Source organism: Chionomys nivalis, chromosome 5 (genome assembly GCF_950005125.1).
Source record: "Chionomys nivalis chromosome 5, mChiNiv1.1, whole genome shotgun sequence".
Lineage (NCBI taxonomy): Eukaryota > Metazoa > Chordata > Mammalia > Rodentia > Cricetidae > Chionomys > Chionomys nivalis.
This window is the reverse complement of record NC_080090.1, coordinates 22,838,746-22,858,857: the sequence shown is the minus strand read 5'-3', so window position 1 is coordinate 22,858,857 and position 20,112 is coordinate 22,838,746. Positions and strand designations below refer to the sequence as shown.

General features: G+C 46.0%; 2 protein-coding genes across 5 annotated transcripts in view; both read right to left on the bottom strand.

Moving 5' to 3' along the window:
- Positions 1–79: 79 nt before the first annotated feature.
- Positions 80–6,166, bottom strand: Usp21 (ubiquitin specific peptidase 21). Of its 2 annotated transcripts, XM_057770844.1 has the most exons (13): positions 5,973–6,166; positions 4,549–5,169; positions 3,726–3,785; positions 3,434–3,554; positions 3,113–3,224; positions 2,783–2,938; positions 2,063–2,127; positions 1,763–1,866; positions 1,496–1,582; positions 1,161–1,239; positions 842–949; positions 637–751; positions 80–427 (listed from the first exon to the last, which is right to left on the bottom strand). In XM_057770844.1, the coding sequence occupies exons 2-13, from the start codon at positions 5,146–5,148 to the stop codon at positions 337–339; spliced, it is 1,698 nt and encodes a 565-aa protein (XP_057626827.1). In that variant the 5' UTR covers positions 5,149–5,169; positions 5,973–6,166; the 3' UTR covers positions 80–336. The 2 variants fall into 2 exon arrangements, with proteins under 2 accessions (XP_057626827.1, XP_057626826.1); XM_057770843.1 differs by lacking the exon at positions 5,973–6,166 and having other exon boundaries at positions 4,549–5,908.
- Positions 6,167–6,796: 630 nt separating this feature from the next.
- Positions 6,797–20,112, bottom strand: part of Ufc1 (ubiquitin-fold modifier conjugating enzyme 1) — a 17,258-nt gene continuing 3,942 nt past the window's right edge. Inside the window, exons 1-6 of one of the 3 annotated variants that reach the window (XM_057770201.1) lie at positions 11,805–12,160; positions 8,440–8,507; positions 8,164–8,227; positions 7,794–7,870; positions 7,452–7,542; positions 6,797–7,255 (exon numbers count right to left, since the gene is read on the bottom strand). In XM_057770201.1, the coding sequence (XP_057626184.1) occupies positions 7,175–7,255; positions 7,452–7,542; positions 7,794–7,870; positions 8,164–8,227; positions 8,440–8,507; positions 11,805–11,927 (504 nt within the window). In that variant the 5' untranslated portion in view covers positions 11,928–12,160 and the 3' untranslated portion in view covers positions 6,797–7,174. Of the gene's footprint in view, positions 7,256–7,451; positions 7,543–7,793; positions 7,871–8,134; positions 8,228–8,439; positions 8,508–11,804; positions 12,161–20,112 lie in introns of those variants that run through there. The other 2 variants (XM_057770202.1, XM_057770203.1) reach the window with 2 other exon arrangements.

Genomic DNA, 20,112 nt, shown 5'->3' with positions numbered 1-20,112 from the left:
GGAAGTGGGCTCCAATTGAACCAAATGCTGGATATCCATTCCCTCTTATCCGCAAATATAAACGTGAACATCACTTTTTCTTAATAAATTTATTCACAAAAAGTGAGATTGCAGAGGTCTGGGGGCTGTACATGGTCAAGGGCCTGGTGAGCTCTGTACATGGGACAGGAAACAAGGTGAAAGGGTGCTTCTTAATAAAAAAAATAATGGGAGCTACAACCACCCCCCTCCCCGATTAAAAAGACACAAAAATAGACGTCTCTGAGGTAAATGGGGAGCCTGGGGGCTTAAGGGTGTTGAAAAGGTCTTCACAGGTGCCAGGGCTTCAAGATGGTGTCACAGGCACCGCGGCGGCTCCTGCATCAGTTGGTAGAACAGCACGTAGCCCTCACTGGACGCCACCTGATTTTCACTGACAGGGGAGACACTAGGAAGAAGGGAAATACAGAGTAGTAGTAGTTATTCCTGTGTGTCCCCTCCTCCCTACAGGCCTCAACTTAGAGTACCCAGGTGGAGCTCAGGAGAGACTCCACCCAGCCTTTGTCAGGAGCTCATCTTTTGGGGTCTCAGAGGAGGGGAGGGGGTGCCAGGGCTGCAGTGCGATGGGGCAGGAGTTGAATAAGAGGCTGTGCTCACCGGGAGTCATTGTAGACATGCCAACCAGTCTGGCACCGGCACAGGGCTGTGTAGTGTCCGTAGTGGACACTACCCGAGTGGTTGCAAAGAGCGTACAGCTGGTAGATAGGGCTTCCTGCGGGTTAGACAAGGTCAGTTTCTACAATCAAGAGTTGTGCCCCCCCCGCCCCTGAAAGTGCCGCAGGGCATTCCCCACCAGACTCACCCACTTTGTCACTGGCAAAGTCCCCTAGGCTCAGTCGCTGCAACGGGAAGTCTACACCTACTGAACTTTTCTTGATGGAGCCTCGGGAGGTGGAAAATCGATTCAGATCTAAGCCCTGGTTAAGGAGCATTTGGGAGGCTAAAGGTCTCTAAGGGAGCTGCAGTAAGAAATTCAGTACCCTCTATTCCCCCAACATGTCCTGAAAGATGGCAAAGAAAGTTGGGGTGGCAGGTTTTTCTCAAGAAAAACTCAATGAAGGTGAGGAAACAGAATGTATGGGAGATGCCCTAGAGGAATAAGAACGCGAAGATTAGGATATGGAGCACGAGGATGCGGGGGAATCTTTGTACTGTCAACTTTTTGGTACTTCGTGTTTTCTGCCGGCATCGGTCACACACCTAAGTAAACAGCAAATAATGTTAGGTCGGTGTGTTATCACCTCAGCTCGTTTTTGACACCCCACTTCACATATAAATTTAGTATGTTTCTCATTGCTTTGCCCCTGCCCCCCCAACTTAGGCATATTACAACATATCTGAGACCCTAACTTTAACACACCCAGACATGTAACTGTTATTCCCAAACTGAGGAAGTGTACATCTCCTTTTACCCAGACAGACCCCCACATGTCCCCCACCGTTGTACCCCACATACTGGGGCGTTTTCCGACTCCAGCTCCTCTTCCTTGGTGAAGAGGCTGAAACAGTCCCGCAGAGACACTTTGCCCCCAGCAAATCCTTTCTGGGGGAAGGAAGGAAGGGTCAGCATGTTCTGAATTTCTTTCTTTCTTTTTAAATCTTTTATCTTTTCATAATCCAGGCTTCAATTCTGCTTTAGAGGCCCACATGGTTCCCACCCACACATAGGGCTGGGTCACAGAACCCATGTTTCATCCACCCCTGGAACCCTCCGGAATCCCACCTTGGGGATGGGCAGCGACAGGTCACAAAAAACCTCAAAGGTTGTGGAGCGATACCCACAGGCCTGGCACTTTAGGCAACTTTTCAGCTGGCCTACAAATAGGTCTGGATAGAAGCAAAAAGCAGGAGAAAGTCACTGTTGGACGCCGAAGGTGCTCTCTCAGAATCCTGCCCTTGCTGGACCTGCCTTTCTGACTTCAACACTGCCACCACCCGGCTCTACAAACCACTTCCCATCATCATCCAGCCTCGCTCTCATTCCTCTCCCAAGCCCAAAGCCCCAGTTTTGCCCATTCCATACCCACGATCTTGCTGTCTTCTCGCTCCAGGTAGCGCTTCCACATTAAGTTGGCTCGATCATCATCACTACCACAGATCAAGGGAAGGGAGGGAGCACCCATGAGACAGTTATAATACGGGGTACCCCCAACCCATTGAAATTATCCAGAGCCCTGTTCCCTATCCGCATTCCAGGTCCTTCCCTAAATTTCTAGTCAAAGGAGTAATTATTTCAAGAACTTTCTGGGGAAGTCCAGAATGAGGAAAAGTATATAAAGGAAAAGTGCCATCCTACCTCTGCAAGCCCATTAGTATATTTTATTGTAAAAGATCCCTCCTTAGCCAGGCGGTGGTGGCGCACGCCTTTAATCCCAGCACTTGGGAGGCAGAGGCAGGCGGATCTCTGTGAGTTTGAGACCAGCCTGGTCTACAAGAGCTAGTTCCAGGACAGGCTCCAAAACCACAGAGAAACCCTGTCTTGAAAAACCAAAAAAAAAAAAAAAAAAACAAAAACCCTCCTTTCCCAATTTAGTGACACCTCCAACTCTATTTTATGCCTCTATCTGCATCCTTCAGCTTCCCTCCTCCTCCTCCTCCCTTCTGTCCTTTCCCGTACTTACAAACCATTTATTTTTCTATGCTAAAGGGTCTTCCCAAGGCCCCACATTTCCAGTTTCAGTTAGCTCAGTTCTGTGATGACTGATTGCTACTGGGGAGAGGAGCAAGGGGGAGCAACCTTTACCTTAATTCTGGTTCTTCATGCAGAGCCCCTCCTCGGCGAGGTGGAGAGGGAACTGGACCACTGGCCAGGATTGGTGGTGCCCGGCGGCCTCGTCGGTTGATTTCAAGATGCAATCGCTCCATGAGGAGCTTCAGAAACTCTTGGGCATCCTGCTGGCTACAGCCAGACAGAATATGAGCAACTGATCCTCTCTTAGTCCACAGACAGTATCCCCTGCCCAAATATGGGTCCCTATATCCTCAGTGCAGAAATTCTCAAGGCTCCGAACGATGGAGCTGTAGCCCCTGCTTGGCCCCAGCCCGAGAGAACTTCCACCCTCTGTTTCCCCACCTGTATCCAGAGAAGGAGGGAACGTATTTCTGGAAGACAGCCCGGAATCGAGTAGGGTTCACAGCTTCACAGGAGTCAGGGTGCCAGAGGGCACCAATCACATCTGCAAAGGCTGTTGGTGTGACAGTGGGGAAGGTTACAAAGGTTAGTGTCTAGAAGAGCAGGCAAGAAGAGAGTCAGTGGAGAGAAAACCTCTAGAAAGAAGGAACCCGGAAAATGGATGTAAGTGTCAGATTGAAGGGCTGGGAACCATAGGTACTGGGATATAGAATTGAAAGGATAGGGGGAAGTGAACAGAAGAATCAGAAGGATGTTGCCCACCTTCTGTGAGCTCCTGGGCTCGGCCTCCTCCAGGGACCTCTTGTCGGAAGTCCCTCCGAAGACAAAAGTCTCGAAGAGGCCTTGTGCTGCTCAAACACTGTAGCACGGCGTTCAGGAAACACTGGGGAAGCAGCAGGGACACTGCCATTACCTTTCCAGTCTGGGGTCCAACCAGCCTTAAGGAGAGGTCAGTGCTCTCCTGTGTGCCTTCCCCAAACTCGCAGGCTGGCTCCACCCCCAACACTATTTCACACTCCCTTTACAGAGGAAAGAACAGGAAAATGGCTCTTACTGTATTCCCCAGATTTCGGAGGCCAACATGACCAGAGCCCAGAAGCAGGGTGTGATGAGCCTAGAAGGTCAGAGTACAGTCATTTTCTAGACAGCACTTTCAACAGCATGTTGCTGAATGTCTGTCTCCCCACCCTATTCGGGAGACCCTTTTGCCCTCCCTGGTCCTCCTACCTCATTGGTCATGAGTAGTAAACCCATCACAGCTGAGTGTACCACAGACTCAGCCATGGCTGTCACACCTATTCCCCATTTACTCCGCTGCCCAGCTAGCCGGCGCTGCAGCTCCTGAGGCAATTCCCCAAGCACTGGCATGGTTGCCCAGCTGCTCCCCACCCCCACTTTACTGCCCGCAAATCCCCCTCCTGCCCCCGTGGCCCCTTCTTGCACCCTGTCCTGCTGGCTCCAACTGCAAGCAGCTTAGCGCACTTAGCTCAGGAAATGGGCAACAGCAGCAGTAGACGTCCTAGCCCCGCCCCTTCTCAGCCCAGGTGCTCTAACTCCGCCCCTCTTCAACCCAGGGATTAATTAGGTCTAGGCCCAGTCCTAGGAGAGAAATTGCCTTAAACGGGCAGGCCTAAGGACCTAAAGAAGAATTCTAAATAGTTAATACCCTAGGGACCAGAATGGCACATGGAGTTGAAGAATCACATACAACCCAAAATAATATCTAGAAGGCCTCAGAAAGGAGAAGAGTCCACTGGTGTCATAAGGGGTTGACAAGGGAACTTGGAGAAGGGAACAAGAAAGCCATATCACGACAAGAGAGTTGAAGGCAAGAGGAACATGGTCATGGGAGACCACGTGTGCTGGCAAGTCCTCACCATCTTGTCATCAGAGTAGAAAGGTTCAGAGGGTCGGGCAGATATCATGTGGAAGGAGCCATGGGAAGTAGGGGGCTCTGTCCGTATGCTGAGCAGGGTAGGGGGGCCAGGGAAGCCCCCAAGACGCCGGAGAGAAGTGCTACGTCTCAAAGTGGGCGGCTCAGGCCGGAGTGCCAAGCGGCTCAGTGCAGCCCCTAGCTCGCCGGTGCCACGGTGCCCTCCCAAGGCAATCCCCATTGGACGCAAGTCCCCACTGCTCACAGACTTGGAACGGGCTAAATTGGTCCGGGACGGGAGAGGCAGAGCCACAGTCGGGGGCGGTGAGCCAGGCAAGGGAACCCCATGATCTGCTCGAAGGGGGCCTCTAGGACGAGAGCCTGAGGTCCGACCCCGACCCAGTTCCAGTTTCTTGAGCCTTTCATCTGGGGGACATGGTCTGGGTGGCAAAGGTCGTAACATAGGGTTTGGCCCAGGAACTGGGTTTCGGCGCTCCTTGCTGCGGGCCCGGGGAGGAAATGGGATCTTGGCTCCCACTCGGGGCTGTACATTGACAGGTGGCTCTCGAGTCCTGCCCAGGCGGTGCTCAGAAGCCTGGGGCATTGTGGACACCTCAGGCTGGACCTGAGAACAGAGGATCAGCATTTGAATTAGTAAGGGAGATAAGATACAGGCTACCATGCAAGCTGGCTTCTACATGTACCGAGGACATGAATCACGTCTATAAAATCAATTCTTGCATCCCCAGAACTTAGCAATGTTTGACATAAAGGAAATCCTTAGTATCCCTTGAATAAACTAATGACTGAATAGTAGCCCATCATTTTGACCTTTCACGCCCCACCCCCTCTATAGAATACAGATTTATTGAAAAGCCAGTGGTAGTCCCAATTTCAGCTGTTTTTATAATCTACAAACTCCTAAAAATCCTCATATCTGGTAGTCAAGTGAGATATACCCCAGACCTGGGACCCTGGATGCAGGAATCAGTCCAAAAGACAGCATTCCAACCTCAACCCTTGCCCCTCTGGGTTGCAAATGAAGCCGATTAAATGGGTGATTTGCAATCCATTCCCTCTCCGGTTCTGGGCCCCCACTTGATAGCTGAGCTCAGGGGGCAGTGGTTTGAGATGGAGGACGAACTACTTGACCCCTAATTTCTGCACCTCTTCCACCACAGCGGGGGGTTTTACCCGGGTCCGCCCCCCTCGAGGGCAGAAAGGCCGAGGCCGCTGATTGGCTACGGGGTCCGGCGGCATATTCCCCGTGGTCCGAGAATGCTGTTCCTCCAGCTCGGTTCTCCCAGGCCCCGCTGGGCACCGCGAGCCTCTCCCTTTGTGATGAACGTCCTCTGGGGTCTGGATCCTTCCTCCCTCAGCTCCCCCACCCCACCCCACCCCACCCCGCCATAAGGTCCCGGCCCATACCTGTCCCCCGGTGAGGCGGCGGGGGAGGCCAGCCGGGGTCCAGCTCCAGCTCAGGGCCACCCCCTCCGAACCCCGAACAGCCTCCCTGCGGGCCGGGCTGCAGCTTTAGCCGCAGCTGTTGCCCAGCTTGCTCCCGCCGCAAGGGCCACCGCCATCTTTGTTGGTGCCGCCCGGCCACCGGCCACCGGCTTCACAATCTCTTAAGGCGCCTGCGCGCCCACTCTCGGAATCCTCCCACCCACCTCCTCGGCGCTTGCGTGAGCCCGCCCCCACGGCTCCCCGACCGACACCATGGAAACGCAGCCAACTTTAGAATCACTAGTTCCCGGCCCTGCTGGTTAGTGGTCTTTAAACCATTGCTGCAAGTCCTTGAGGGCAGGGGCCCCCATCCCTTCATGTGGTCCAAAGGGATGAAGAGCCGAAACATCGAATAACGGAAGGACTTGCAAGGGCTTCTTTCCAAACAAAAGGGATGCAGCATGGAAAGCTGCATGCCAGGTCCAGCTCCAGCCAGAAAACCAACAGTGAAGCATTTAGCACGCCACCTAGGCATGAGAGATCCCTAATGGGCATAGAACGCCAAACCTATAAAACCCATTCTTCAAACCCCTTTGCAGGCTCAGGCAGTAAGGAAAACATGGCTCATCGCTAAAGGGCAAATGCAAATCTCAACGACAGTGAAAAGAAACGGATTTTCTCTTCCATTTGTTATCCCTTGAAAGGACATTCATTTCCCCCTCCCAACCTAGTGTAGTTGTTCATGTCCCTCCGTATTTTGCTTGTTCACCTTGTAATAGTCATCAGTGAGAACCACAGGCTACATATATCGGAAGCAGCTTTTATTGACAGGTTGTTTCCAGAAACCAAAAAAAAAAAAAAAAAAAAAAAAAAAAAAAAAAAGCCATGAGCTGTCAGTTAACGCTCTGTGCCTCCAAGATGCCTCCAGGGTTCCACTTGCAGAAGGGATGCAAACTGCCTCTTTCAAGGTTCAATCAAGTCTTTTACCTTCCTGTACAGCTTATCTTAGAAACTTTGTGAGCTTACCCTACTGTTGGGTTTTGGTTCCTCCCCCCTCCACCTATAGCTACTTTGTAACAGCCAGAGGTGACCCGTGAAAGAATCAAGAGTTAGGAGAAAAATTCACAAGAAAACAGGAATACAGCCTATCAAGTTCCACTGTCCTGCCTCGGTGGCTTGATCCTTCATTGGTTGCATTTTTCTTTGTGCTGGATTACACCCTTCTGAATCAGATCAGGGACTTCCACTGCCAGCCAAGGACCCAGCTGCAATACAAGGGAGACCCTGTGAGGTTACTACCATAGTCAATGCCCCTTGTTGCACCTGACCCTCCTTCCCAGAGACTCTAGGGCATGCCCAAGTGGCAGCACCTTTACTCATTTCGTCTCAGCTACATTTCTGGGACCGGATAGGTCACGAACCCTCCCTCTTCCTCTCATATACCAAGAAAAAAAAACTTACCCCTAGGGCCATGAGATGAGCTAGTCCAAACTTGGGGACATTCCTGGCCCACAAAGGTTTGAAATGATCAGTCAGACATATTTTGCCACCCCTATGAGGAGGACGAGAAGAAGGCGTTGACATAAAAAACTAGCCATAATGTATTGCAGCCTCTTGGGAACACAGGAAGATTAGCGCTCTGAACTGAGAACAGGGTCAGCTAAGCACTTTGCATAGGCGTGGCACAGGGAAATCTAGACTCCCTCCAGACTCTGGAGTAGTACCCTCTGGGGAAACCCTCTGTCTCTTGAGCTCCTCCCTAAGGCTTTCCTTGCTCTTTCTCACCTTCTAGCCAAGGCCTACCTGTACATCTTTGCTGTCTTTCCATCCAGCTCAGGGACTGCAATTTCTGGAGCAGTAGTGGGATATGTGATAGGAATCTGGAGAAATTACAAAGCCTTAATAAAACAGAATCAAGAGAGAAATGAACTAGTCTAATTAAACATACACATTTCTTGGTTGAATTGCTTATTCAGCAGATCCCCCAAGCAACATGTACAGGCTAGGATTCGAGACACAGAGATTAGCAACTGTTACATATCTGCTTCAAACCTCAGCTTTCCCCTCCCATTTTAAAAGTTTTATTTAGTCCCTTCAAAAAGTTTAGCTTGCTAACAATTATCTGATCAATCCCTTCTACTAACCTTCATACTTCCCATTCTATCACACTCACGTCAAACTCGATGTCAAACTCATATTTGAGGAGGTCATGGATGTACCAGCATTTTCCAAACCACCTGGAACAAAGACCAAACCTCAGTCTAGTCAGCCCATTCCGATCATACTCAAATGACATCTGTTTAGGCCACCAAGCAGGAAGACTCATAGGTCAGGAATTAGGGAACTCTAAACTGATGCATGGCATGGCGACTTTGGGTTGGTTATTGGATAACAAATTGCTTAAGCCAGGTAAGGATCCCACTCATACGTCCCAAGAGGGTCTGCTTACCGGGTTCCTTCCTTGTTGGACTCTAGTCGGAACCAATCATTGTCTGAATTCTTGTTGTTCTCCACATACTGAAAGCAGAAAATGAAATCTTAGAAGAAGGAGCTGGAGCCAGGCAGTGATAGCACACACCTTTGATGCTAGCATAGAAGGCAGAGGCAGGAGGATCTCTGTGAGTTTGAGGCCAGCCTGGTCTACAAAGTAAGTTCCTGTCCAAAGAATTATTCAGAGAAACTCTGTACAAAAAAAAAGCGGGGAGGGGATTGCTGGAGAGAGAGCTCAGGGGTTAAGGGAACTGGCTGCTTTTCCAGAGGTCCTGAGTTCCCAGTAACATGGTGACTCACAACTATCTATAATGGGATCTGATGCCCTCTTCTGGCATGCAGGCAGAACACAGTATATATAATACAATAAATAAATCTTTTTTTTTTAAAAAAAGGGGGGAAGCCGGGTGGTGGTGGCGCACGCCTTTAATCCCAGCACTCAGGAGGCAGAGGCAGGCGGATCTCTGTGAGTTCGAGACCAGCCTGGTCTACAAGAGCTAGTTCCAGGACAGGCTCCTAAACCACAGAGAAACCCTGTCTCAAAAAAAACCCCCCAAAAAATAAATAAATAAATAAATAAATAAATAAATAAAAGGGGGGAGCTAGAGTCAAAGGTTGCCCCTCTTCAAAAGTATGCCTACTTTCTGTTTTAGTACATTTTTCACAACTTTTCAGACATAAGCAAAATGAAAGAAAAGGATACACATGTAAGCTGGGTGCTTTCCCAGAAGAGAGAACAGAATGTCCAGGTTTCCCACAGTACAGCAAGCACAAAATGTTTGGATACTCATCGGGTTATTTTCTTACTTCTGATAGTACCTGTCCTCAGCCCCAAACTCACTTTACCATCTACATTATTCCTGGAGGACCCTGTGCTAGCTTTCATTAGCAGCTACAAGTTAGTGACTCAAACCAGAATTTCAGGTTCTAGTATTCAATTGCGTGTTTCAGTTTATTCCATTTATTTATTTACTTAATTTTTTAAAGACAGGGTTTCTCTGTGTTGCCCTGGCTGTCCTGGAACTGTTTTGTAGACCAGGCTGGCCTTGAACTCACAGAGATCCACCCACCTACCCACCTCTGCCTCCTCAGTGCTGGTTTTAAAGGTATTTACAACCACCGTCTGGCTTCAATTTATACCTTTATCTAACAGAAAACAGAAACTTAGCACTCCCATCTGGATTTTATATTGTATCCCTCGCCTCTTCCACTTCAGGGACTCCTGCCAACTGACATTTTATAATTAAGAATGACCTTGACATTTTGATCCTCCTGCCCCTCCCGAGTGCTGGGAGAACAGGGGTGAACCACCACGCACATTCTCATTTCAGGAGGCAGTCTCATTCAGTCACTAAACCAAAAGGCCTTCATCCTTGACCTTCCCTTTCCTTTCCCCACTAATATTTCATGATGTCCTGCTGACTTTAGTTTCTGCTGTTTGCCTGTTACAAGGTCTCTCTGTAGCCAGGGCTGGCAATAAAGTCACTGAAATCCTCCTGCCTCTGCTTCCCCCATACTAGGTTTATAGGTATATACCATGACATCCAGCCTTAGCCCAATTTTTACTTTTTCTTTTCTTGATAGGGTCTCACTAAATTGCTCAGGCTGACGTTGAACTCATTCTGTAACCCAGGAAGGCTTTGACACTGTCCAGGCTGGTCTCGGACCTGAAATTTTTCTGCCTCAGCATCACGACTGCTGCAATTACAGGCTCCCAGCTTACACCATGCTGTTGCCAGCTTGCATTCCTCTGCCCATGCTCTCCTTATATTGTTATTTTTTTCTTTGCAAAACAAAAAATAAAAACAAAACTCTAAAAAATATCTATATGTGTGAGTGATTTTTTTTTCTGCCTGTATATATACCACACATGCACATGGTACCTGAGGAGGAGACTCAAAGAGGGCATCAGAATCCCTGAAACCAGATAACTGTGAGCCACCATTTAAGTGCTGGGAACCAGACCAGGTCCTCTGCAAGGGCAGTAAGCGAGCTACTTCTCCAGCCTCTGTCCTTATGTCTTGAGTATCTTTTCCCTATCCTTAGGTCTTAGATGCATGTGTGTGTGTGTGTGTACCCATGTCAAGACTGTGCATGTGGTAGCCAGAGGACACTCAAAGGATCCTGTTCTCTTCTTCTGCTATGTGGGTTCCAGGGGCCAAACTCAGGTTGTCAGGTTGAGTAGCCCATCTCTACAAACTGAGCCATCTCTCTCTTGCCCTGTGTTTATAGATTAAATTTCAAGTTTTACCACTTTTTAAAAAAGATTTATTTATTGTGTACACAGTGTTCTATCTGCATGCATGCCTGCACACCAGAAGAAGGCATCAGATCTCATTATAGATGGTTGTGAGCCACCATGTAGTTACCAGGAATTGAACTCAGGACCTCTGGAAGAGGAGCCAGTGCTCTGAACCTCTGAGTCGTCTCTCCAGCCCCCAAGTTTTATCACTTCTGAGTATCCTTACCTTAGCAAACTAAAGTTGAATCACACATCCCTCCCCATACTCTCAAAATATACTAGTTATGTCTGTCTTTCCACTTAAATACTGTTCCTGTCGACCTTAGTAGGACCCTTCTTAGTGGCTCTGTATACCTTCCAGGGTACTAGGAACACAATAATGTTTTATTGTTGTGTTTGAGGCAGGGTCTCATGTAGTCCAGAATGACCTGGACTTCCAATCCTCCTGCCTCCACATTCTGAATGCTGAGAATGCACGAGCCACACCAGTTTATGAGGTGCTAGGGGTAGTAGAACCCTGCTAAGCAAGCACTCAGCCAGTTTCTCAGTGAAGCAATATATAAGAAAGAAGAGCTGATAGAAACCACCATAAGGGCTGTAATCTTTCTCTTGACACAACAGATTAGCTGAAAAGATGGCTATTTTATAACTAGAGGCACCAATCTAACACCTTACGTTTTCAGTTCTGACATTCATTCCTTTCATTCATTCCATTAATTTCATCACGAAGAATAAAAGAGAAGCAGTGATGGGCTGAGAGACCTCGGGCTCTAAGAAGCGCTTTTGACCCCCCATTCCTACATTCAGTAGAGCAAACACCTGGAGCGGGAGCGACACGTCACCTTCCAGGAACACTGCTGTTTTTTCCTTCAAGGTCTAGTCTTACTGTACACCTAACCAGGGTCTCTTCTGTATCCAACCCTCCGTCCACCCGTAACCCCCCCAGACTCCCAAATAGTCGCATTTCTATGAATTTATAAACTTAAAAACCGGAAGTGGCTTCCACACGGAGCCAATTTCTGAGGACACCTGATTCCCCGCCACCACTTTTCTACGCGGTCAACCGCAGCAGTAAAACTGACCCGGATAAGGGACTGATATTCCTCCTTTAGTCGCTGCACCCACAATTCCCGATCTCGGGGTCCGGCGTTAGTCTTCAGCACCGGGATCTCGGACACGACCCGCCGAGTAGCCTCATCCGCCATCTTGGACCAGGGCACAAGAAAAATGCGGAAGTGGAGTTGCTTGTTACTTACTCAGGGCTTCGCCATCTTTACTATGGGAAGATGAGGCGTTGTGTTGCCATAAAGCCGTCTCTGAATGCACTCTTATTTTCTTGTAAGAAAATAAAATAGACCCGCTGGTGTGAGCCTCCGGAAGAACAGAATGAAGACGGGTTACTCCGTCCAGAATATGGCACCTATCATTAAACCACACCGGAGACTGCTCAAAGAGTGACTTCCGCTCATGCTCAGAAGCAATCTTGGAAAAGCCCACGACCTTCCCAAACCAGGAAAGTAGTTAGAATTTCATGTTTTTCGAGACACTCTTCAAAGTATTGTCTCCTAGAATGTACAATTTACGTGTTTGTGCTCAGAGTTACTTCCTTAGTTAATACAATACCTGCCCTGAAAAACAAACAGCACCTAATCAGGAAGTACACGTGCTTATTTGGGTGTTTTTTTGTATTTTTTTAATTGATTTTTATTGAGCTCTACATTTTTCTCTTCTCCCCTCCCCTTCAACCCTCCCCCAGGGTCCCCATGCTCCCAATTTACTCAGGAGATCTTGTCTTTTTCTACTTTCTACTTCCCATGTAGATTAGATCTATGTCTCTCTCAGTGTCCTCATTGTTGTCTAAGGTCTCTGGGATTGTGGTTTGTAGGCTGGCTTTCTTTGCTTTATGTTTAAAAACCACCTATGAGTGAGTACTTGTGATAATTGTCTTTCTGTGTCTGGGTTACCTCACTCAAAATAATGTTTTCTAGCTCCATCCATTTGCCTGCAAAATTCAAGATGTCATTAATTTTTCTGCTGTGTAGTACTCCATTGTGTAAATGTACCACATTTTCCTTATCCATTCTTCGGTCGAAGGACATTTAGGTTGTTTCCAGGTTCTGGCTATGACAAACAGCTGCTATGAACATATTTGAGCATATGTCCTTGCTTGTTTGTTTTTAAAGGGAACAGAGTCTCACATAGGATAGCCTGGAACTCTTCTTGCTTATGTAAAATAATGAATGTGTCTATGTTTTAAAACCAACTGAAAGATAAAACATTTTGAAAAGAGTTACTGAATATCTTTTGTGTGCTATGCACTAAGTATATAGACATAATTTGGTCCAGGATGAATTTTCCCAAATGGCTAGAGGACAGACACTGAGTGCCTATTCTTAGCTTAAGACAAGTCTTCTGGTAACATTTTGTTGATTTTGAGACAGGTTCTCATGATGTAGACCAGGCCGGCCTCCAACTCAGAGAGCAGCCTGCCTATCTCCCAAGTGCCATCGGGTAATTTTTAAATTCATTTGATGCTAAGAAATCTCACTGGGACACAGTGGCCCACACTGGTTATCCTAGCATGGGCTGCGGTGGGGTGGGGCAAGACAGGAATATTGCTGCAACTCAATCTAAAACAAACAAACGCCCCTATGTGGCAGCTGTGGTGGTGCACACTTCTGAGTTTGAGTCTACACAGGCAGCAGATCCCGTCTCAAAGAAAACAAGAACAAATGTGGAAATGGCTCAAGTGGGTATACATGCTTGTAGCCCAAGCCTGGCACCTGAGCCATCCCTGGAACCCACATATTGGAAGGAAGGAGAAAACCAACTCCACAAGTTGTCCTCTCCTCTGACCTATGTACATGTGCTGTGGCGTGTGTGCCCCTTCAACTAAAATTTAAATTTTTGTGTTTTTTTGCTCAAGACGGAGTTTTTCTGTGTAGCAGACCCTGTCACCCTGGAGTTCATTCTGTACACCAGGCTGGCCTTGAACTCAGAGATCGGAAGTGGTAGGATTAAAGGCATGCACCACTACACCTGGCCTATTTGTTTCTATTTTATGTGAGTGTTTTGCTTGCATGCATGTAAGATACCATGTACATGCAATGCCCCTGGAAATGACATTACAGTAACAGACATTACTTCCATGTGGGTGCTAAGAAGTAAACCTGTCTTCTGTGAGAATATAGCAAGTATTCTTAACTGCTGGGCCATCTCTTCAGTCCTCAAAACAAAACAAGAAATAAAAACCACAAAGGTGCATTTTTAATTATTGTTTTATTTGTTTAGTTTTTGTTTGGTTTTTTGAGACAGAGTTTCTCTAACAGTCCTAGCTGTCTTGGAACTAGCTTATGTAGACCAGGCTGGCCTCAAACTCACAGAGATCCACCTGCCTCTGCCTCCCGAGTGCTGGGATTAAAGGTTTGTGCTATTACCACCCACCCAGCTGAGGGTTTTTATCTTACTAGCACACTATAAATTTCTTTATATGAGGGTTTTTATCTTATTAGCACACTATAAATTTCTTCATAAAGATATTAGATACAGCTAAGACACAACTTTGTAATGATTTACTAGAGATCTCCTAAGGTAAATAAAGGTTTATTTCATTTTGGTGTAGGCACAGTGATGTGGTCAGAGAACAGAGATGAAAAATGAGGTTTTACAATTATCCTTGGTTATTCTAATTCTGTGACATGCATCTCTAAAGAAATACTAACTTTTCCTAACATTCCTGGTTGGATCTCTACATGTACTTCCTTTTTTTTTTAAAAAAAAAAAAAACACTTTTAGAAAATATATTTAAGTATTTTTTATGTGTATGAATGTTTTACCTGTATATATGTACACCACATGCATCCTGATGCCCACGGAGGCCAAAAAAATGACATCAGGTTCTCTGGAACTCGAGTTATAATTGTGAGTTCTCACGTGGCTGCTGGGACCAAACTCCCATCCTTTACAAGAGCAGCAACTACTGAGCCACTGCTGTGGAATAATGTTTTTGCCAAGACAGGGTTTCTTTGTGGCTTTGGAGCCTGTCCTGGAACTTGCTCTGTACCCAGGCTGGCCTCGAACTCTCAGAGATCTGCCTGCCTCTGCCTCCCAAGTTCTGGGATTAAAGGCATGCACCACTACCATCTGGCTGTTGTTTTTGGTTTTTTTTTTTTTTTTTAATTAATCTTACTTTATTTGCATTGGTGTTTTGCCTGCATGTATCTTTGTGTGAAGGTGTCATATCTTGGGAGTTATAGACAGTTGTTAGCTGCCATGTGGGTGCTGGGAATTGAACCTAAGTCCTCTGCAAGAGCAGTCAGTACTCTTAACTGGCGAGCCTTCTCTCCAGCCCCTGGAATAATCTTTTTTGTACACTGTCTTTGTCAAGGCACCTTCTGATTGGTTTAATACAGAGCTGAATGGCCAATTGCTAGGTAGGAAGAGGTTAGGCAGTATTTCTGGGAAAGACACCAGAGGACATGGAGAGAAAACAGGAAGTGCAAGATGGAAGAGAGGTAAAAAGCCACAAGACAAAATGTAGATTAATATAAATGGTTCATTTAAGTTACAAGAGCTAGTGGGACAATCTTAAGCTATATGCTGAGCTTTCATAATTAATGTCTTCGTATCATTATTTGGGAGTTGGCAATACAGAGAAAGACTTGCTACAAGCCCTCTCTTCAGACCTTCTACCTCTGTTTTTGATTCTGAGAGAGAATCTAAACTTTTTGAATATAGTATATTCCCAGCACCCAGTGGCTCACCATCTTCCACCTTCTATAATTTCAATTCCAGAGGATTCGACACCCTCTTCTGGGCTTCATGAACACTGCTGAGGACCAGCCCAGACATAAACCATTTCTCGTACCAGCGTGGAGGTGTGGGAATAACTGCAGCACAGTTTACACGACAGTATCGGGAGGGAGTCTCAGTGTTCATTCAGATCCTGAAGATCGCCCGCATTTATTCTCCAAACCGCTTTTATAAACTGAGGGGGAAGTTCATTAGCATTCTGTTTCCTAGGTAGTGGGGAGAATGACTTAGGTCATGTCCACACCTATGCCTATTCTGTCATGTAGACTGAAAAACACCTCTTCCCCAGGCGACCTCCAAAATTACAATAGAAGGAGAATGACATTAGCATATCCTGACTACTTGCTTAAGATGGTGTCAGGCTGTCTCAATATCAAAAGGCTAGGTGACCACCTTCTGTGTGGTAGGTTCAAATTGTGCCTTGCCAGGTTGCTCAGAAATCTGACTGCCATACAATGTAGGAATATGGGCCTGTATAATCCGGCCCCTACAGAATACGAGGCATGCATGTGGATGCACATATATACCATGCAGTCAAAACACTCACACAGAAAAAAAAATAACTTAAAAACTTAATACTTTCTTTGAACATACTATGATATTGGGACATATCCACTGATATTCACTGGTTCAGGGCTGCTGAGATGGTTTTTAGAGGGCAAGAGCACAAGCCTGAGTTTGACCCTAAGAACCTACATTAAAGTGAGGGACTGTGTAGGCAGACTTTTCTTTCTAACCTACTAGTTCCCCAATAGCCAACATGGAGTCTTACACTAATTATAAATGCTTAGCCAAGAGCTCAGGCCTATTACTAGCTAACTCTTAAAATTTTAAATTAACCAGTATTTCTTATTTACCCTCTGCCAATGTTAGCACCTCCTTTCAACACAGCACATTCATCTCTCTTGCTTCTCTCTGCATCTCTCCTGATTCCTCCAACTTCTTCTTCCCAGTATCCTCTCTGCCCCAAAAACCTTGCCTAGCAATCGGTCAATCAGCTTTTTATTAACAATCAGAGCAACACATTTTCACAGTGTACAGAAGGATTCTCCCACAGCAGGACCGACTCTACAAAGTTTCACATATGACGCTGTGTTATGCACATGCATCACACAAAAATAATAATAATAAAAAATCACTGATCCATGTGAGATTAAACTTTCAATGAGCATGCCCATGTTTGAAGAAATATTTCCTAAAGCCACACTCAGAGAATTCAGGCAGCATTCTGTTCACAGCAAAAGCCTGTCCCTGACTACAACTAATAAACCTGGGGTAGTGGCTCATCCAGGTAAGATGTTCTGACCTGGAGCCAGAATTCAGATCAGTTTGTAGACAAATAATCAAGACCATTAATCAGTACACAAGGTACAAAGAGCCCTCTTAGCAGGACAAAGATCTTCATTGCTTCAGAGTGCAAACCAGGGTAAAACAGGAGGGGGACTATCAAATTTAGTCTTTTCAAGTGGTCTCTTTCTCTCCCCACCCCCTCTCTCTGGTTTTTCGAGACAGGGTTTCTCTGTGTAACAGTCCTAGCTGTCCTTGAATGAGTTCTTGTAGACCAGGCTGGCCTAGAACTCACAAAGATCCACCTGCCTCTCCTCCCAAGTGCTGGAATTAAACATGTGCACCATCACTGCCCAGCTTCAAATGATCTCTTATGAATTTATTCTTTTGGGGTTTTTGTTTTATTTTTATTTGAGGCAGTTTCACTCTGAAACTCTGACTATCCTGGAACTCACTCAGTAGTCCAGGCTGGCCACTAACTTACAGAGATCTATAGCTGCCTCTGCCTCCCAAGTGATGGGATTAAAGGCATAAACTACCACCACCCGGCTGGTTTATACTTGTTTTAAGAAATTCTTATAGAATATTTATTAGAAACTAAATTCTAAAAGATTAAAGGAGGGCCTCAAGTTCACCTGTTTTTAGAGGAAGAACTCACCTATAAACATGTGTTTAAAGAATTCCTACTTAACCGGGAGGTGGTGGTGCACACCTTTAATCCCAGCACTTGGGAGGCATAGATGGGTGGATCTCTGTGAGTTTAAGGCCAATTTCATCTACAGAGCGAGTTCCAGGAAAGGCGCCTTAAAAAACAAAACAAACAAAAAAACAACCAAAGCCTACTCTATTCTAGGTGTTGGAGATAAGGTAGTGCACAAGGGACTCAGAGTCCCCGTCCCTGTCCTTATGGAAATAGAAATGATTCTAACACATCTAAGCAAAGTAGCAGTGCAGGTCTGATGGAAGACTGCTGTTTGGCTGAAGAGTGCAGCTGGTAAATGGGGAAGCTCGGAGTTTCTGGTAGGGCCATTATCAGTCATCACAGGGCAAGCAAGTTTGTGGGACAGGAGGAGATATGACTGTTCTGTCAGGGAAAAAAACATTGGATTGGAGGAAAACAAAATTAAAACAGAGACAAAGAGTTCTTTGTGAACTTTAAGGCATTGGCCTGGACCCTTTTAGAGTTACAGACAGTTGTGAGCTGCCATGTGGGTGCTGTTGAGCCATCTCTCCAGCCCCTGCTCTGGAAGATTTTTTTTTTAAAAATATTTACTTATTTATTATGTATACAATATTCTGTCTGCTTGTATGCTTAAAGGCCAGAAGAGGGCACCAGACCTCATTACAGATAGTTGTGAGCCACCATGTGGTTGCTGGGAATTGAACTCAGGACCTTTGGAAGAGCAGGCAATGCTCTTAACCACTGAGCCATCTCTCCAGCCCCTGGAAGATTCTTTAAGATGGATAGAGAAATGCTCCTTGTAGGGATGTAGAATATCAGTATACACAAGGAGTCTGTTTGTAATTTTTTTTTAATTTTATTGATTTTTTTTTATTGAGCTCTACATTTTTCTCTGCTCCCCTCCCTGCCTCTCCCCTTCCCTTCAACCCTCTCCCAAGGTTCCCATGATCCCAATTTACTCAGCAGATCTTGTCTTTTTCTACTTCCCATGTAGATTAGATCTATGTAAGTCTCTCTTAGGGTCCTCATTGTTGTCTAGGTTCTCTGGGATTGTGATTTGTAGGCTGGTTTTCTTTAGTTCGTAATTTCTTTCTTTTTTTTTTTTTTTCGAGACAGGGTTTCTCTGTAGCTTTGGAGCCCGTCCTGGAACTAGCTCTTGTAGACCCGCCTGCCTCTACCTTCTGAGTGCTGGGATTAAAGGCGTGCGCCACCACCGCCCAGTGTAATTTCTTTTAATTATCCTGGGGACATCAATATGAATTATTGTAAATTAAAGTTTGATCTTTATTATTGCTATAAACTATTAGATTCATGCATAAGAAAACAGTAAAATTCACAGGATGTTTATTGTGTGCTAGGTATGGTCCTAAATATTTTATGTATGTTAACTCCTTGAATACTAACAACGGCTCTTCTTAGGTACTTTTATAATTTTCAATTACATATAAAGAAATAGGCTGGGCATCTCATTACTCAAGAGGCAGAGGAAGGAGGCCACTCTGGATTATACAGTGAATACCAGATCAGCCTACATTATGTAACAATATTCTGTATCAAAAAAATGACCATGGCTAGGGACATGGATCAGAGGATAAAGAGATTACCGCACAAGTACAAAGCCCTGGATCTGAATGTTCGGAACCCACCAAAGCCAGATGTGGAAGTCTGAATCCTAATCTTAGTGTTGCTAAGGGAAGATGGGAGGCACAGACAGGAGAATTTTCAGATGCTCACAGGTCAGCTATCCTGTCTGCAGTGGTGAATGACAAAAAGAAATCTTGTCTCAAATGAGGCAGAAGGCAAGGACTGCAGACCTCCGTACATTCGTTATGGTATCTGCATGGCTGCATTCACATCACATACAACACACATATCACATTATGTACAAAGCTATATATATCACATATATATATAGATATAGAATCACACATACATACACATATTACATACAGGCACACATCACACACACATACATATTACAGAATATATACATATAGATCGTGCACACAGATATAAATATCACACACACATATGTAGCTGGATTTTTCTTTGGGCCACCAGCTTACAAATAATGACATGGTGTAGAAATAGGAGCGGCAGGTGCATTCCTGCCACCTGGCTCCCGGCCGCCTGGCTAGCTTATGCCCCGAAATAACAACACACAAATTATATTCATTTAAACACTGCCTGGCCCCTTAGTTTCAGCCTCTTATTGGCTAATTCTTACATCTTGCTATAACCCATATTTCATAATCTGTGTAGCACCATGAGGTGGTGGCTTACCAGGAAAGATCTTAACCTGCGTCCATCTCAGAGAGGAGAGCTATGGCGTCTGCCACACTGCCTTCTCCCAGCATTCTGTTCTGTCTACTCTACCTATCTAAATCCTGCCCTATCAAAAAGCCAAGGCAGTTTCTTTATTAACCAATGAAAGTAACACATAGACAGATGACCCTCCTCCATCAACATGGAGACATTATGAAAGCTTGGCCGTAGCTTAGGCTTGTCCCACTAGCTCTTATACATTAACCCATTTATTTTAACCTACATTCTGTTGCACAAATCCTTACTTCATCTCTCCATACCATCCATCACCCATATTGCTCCCT